Here is a 2148-nt window from a genome sequence, read left to right as displayed (position 1 = left end):
TATCTCCTCCACCCACAAAAGTCCTTTCCAGGGGGGTGCCCAGGTGGCTCAGTCCGTGGAGCGTCCGACTCTTGCTTTCTGCTCAGGTCATGGTCTCAGGGTCCTGAGATGGCGCTCTGTGCTGAGCTCAGAGTCTGCCTGTCCCTCTCCCTCCCCCTCTGCCCCACCAACCCCCCCCCACTCTCTCAAATAAATAGAATACTTTCTTAAAAAGCCCTTCCAATTTCCATCTCTTTCATTGGCCCTATCTATGTTCTATGATCTGTTCTTTTTTTTTTTTTTTTTTAAGTAGGCTCCACGCTGGGCTCCAACCTCGGGCTTGGACTCATGACCCTGAGGTCAAGACCTGAGCTGAGATCAAGAGTCAGAGGATTAACTGACTGAGCCACCCAGGCGCCCCTGTGATCGGTTCTCTTTTTTTTTTTTCAAGTTTTAGTTCACTTTATTTTTCTTGTATAAAACTAGGTGGTGGCCACAGCTGGAGCCTGGGTCCTCTGCACAGAGACTCTGGTGTGGGTCTTCACAAGATGATCAGTGAATTCCTGATATGGAGACTTGGTGAACACTGTCTCCTTCCAGAGGTCAGGGGTGAGATAGCTGTAAGTCTTGGAGATGGCATCAAAAGTAGCCTTAGCGAAGTTCCCCAGCGTGGCAGTGCAGCCTCTGGCTGAAGTGTAGCAGTCGTCGATACCAGCCATCATCAGTAGCTTCTTGGGCACAGGGGCTGAAACAATGCCAGTGCCTCTGGGGGCGGGGATGAGACGCACCAGCACAGAGCCACAGCGGCCAGTCACCTTGCATGGGACAGTGTGAGGCTTGCCGATCTTGTTCCCCCAGTAGCCTCGCCTCACGGGGACGATGGAAAGCTTGGCTAGGATGATGGCCCCACGGATGGCAGTGGCGACCTCCTTGGAGCACTTAACACCCAGGCCGACATGTCCGTTGTAATCTCCGATGGCAACAAACGCCTTGAACCTGGTCCGCTGGCCAGCACGGGTCTGCTTTTGCACAGGCATGATTTTCAGAACCTCATCCTTGAGGGATGCTCCCAGAAAGAAATCAATGATCTCAGATTCCTTGATAGGCAGAGAGAAAAGATAGATCTCCTCTAGAGACTTGATCTTCATGTCCTTGACCAGGCGGCCCAGCTTGGTGACGGGGATCCACTCCTTGTCCTCGGCCTTGCCTCCACGAGCTCCGCGGCCTCGACCCCTGCCCCGACCACGGCCGCGACCGCGGCCCCGGATGCCGCTGCCGAAGCCTCCGCGGAAGCCGCCGCGGCCTCCCATTCCGGGGCCCCCGGGCCCTCCGGACCCTTCCGCAGCACCGGCGTCATCCGCCATTTGGTGTTCTCTCGGAAAAGAAGCTGTGATCGGTTCTCTTTGAGCCTCTATGACGCACCATCCCTGTCTCTCTCAGCTCTCCCTTGCTCATGCCATAGTATACCATATTTTCCATGCAGGCGCCATGTCTGATCCATTGGTGTGTCTCTCACAGCTCAGTGCCTGGCCCGGGACAGGAGCTCAGTAAACAATCAGGGATTTCTACTGGGAAAGGGTTGTGAAACGGACTCTGCCGTTGCCATAAGGTTCTCTGGTGAGGGCATTCAGTGCAGGGCTGGCTAGGGCTAGAGTGAATTCTTGTTGCCAGTAATGGGAGTCAGTAATGGGATTACAGATGTCTTCATGACTCGAATTAGTTGCTTCTGGTGTTGACCTCATGGGATGCTGTTGCCATTTGTAATCCTAGTTCTTGTTTGGAAATACACCCACAATTTTTCTAAATACCTTTTTAAAAAGGATTTATTTATTTATTCGAGAGAGAGGGGAGAGCAAGCGCATAAGCTGGCGGGGCAGGGAGAGGGAGAGAATCTCAAGCAGACTCTGCCCTGACTCTGGAGTCCGACGTGGGGTTTGATCTCACGACCCTGAGATCACGACCTGAGCTGAAACCAAGAGTTGGACGCTTAACTGACTGAGCCACCCAGTCACCCCTCACCTACAATTTTTCGGATGATCATGTTGATCCTGGCAAAATGTAAGCAGCTTCTCATGGAAAGACAGAATAAATTAACTGCAGGCTTTTATTCAAACAAGTCATTATTCGTGAAAATCACATCTTCCACTATCATCACCAGTGGTTAATTGT

General features: G+C 52.4%; 1 protein-coding gene across 1 annotated transcript; it reads right to left on the bottom strand.

Moving 5' to 3' along the window:
• Positions 1-414: 414 nt before the first annotated feature.
• On the bottom strand, positions 415-1360 carry LOC113930533 (40S ribosomal protein S2-like). Its single transcript, XM_035725654.1, has one exon. It carries the CDS (start codon positions 1341-1343, stop codon positions 462-464), a length of 882 nt encoding a protein of 293 aa, XP_035581547.1. The 5' UTR covers positions 1344-1360; the 3' UTR covers positions 415-461.
• Positions 1361-2148: the final 788 nt, after the last annotated feature.

Source organism: Zalophus californianus, chromosome X, assembly GCF_009762305.2.
Source record: "Zalophus californianus isolate mZalCal1 chromosome X, mZalCal1.pri.v2, whole genome shotgun sequence".
Taxonomy (NCBI): Eukaryota; Metazoa; Chordata; class Mammalia; order Carnivora; family Otariidae; genus Zalophus; species Zalophus californianus.
This window is presented reverse-complemented; position numbering and strand designations above follow the sequence as displayed.

Coding starts and splice junctions, on each gene's coding strand:
- LOC113930533 (XM_035725654.1), bottom strand. CDS start 1,343: ATGGCGGATGACGCCGGTGCTGCGGAAGGGTCCGGAGGGCCCGGGGGC.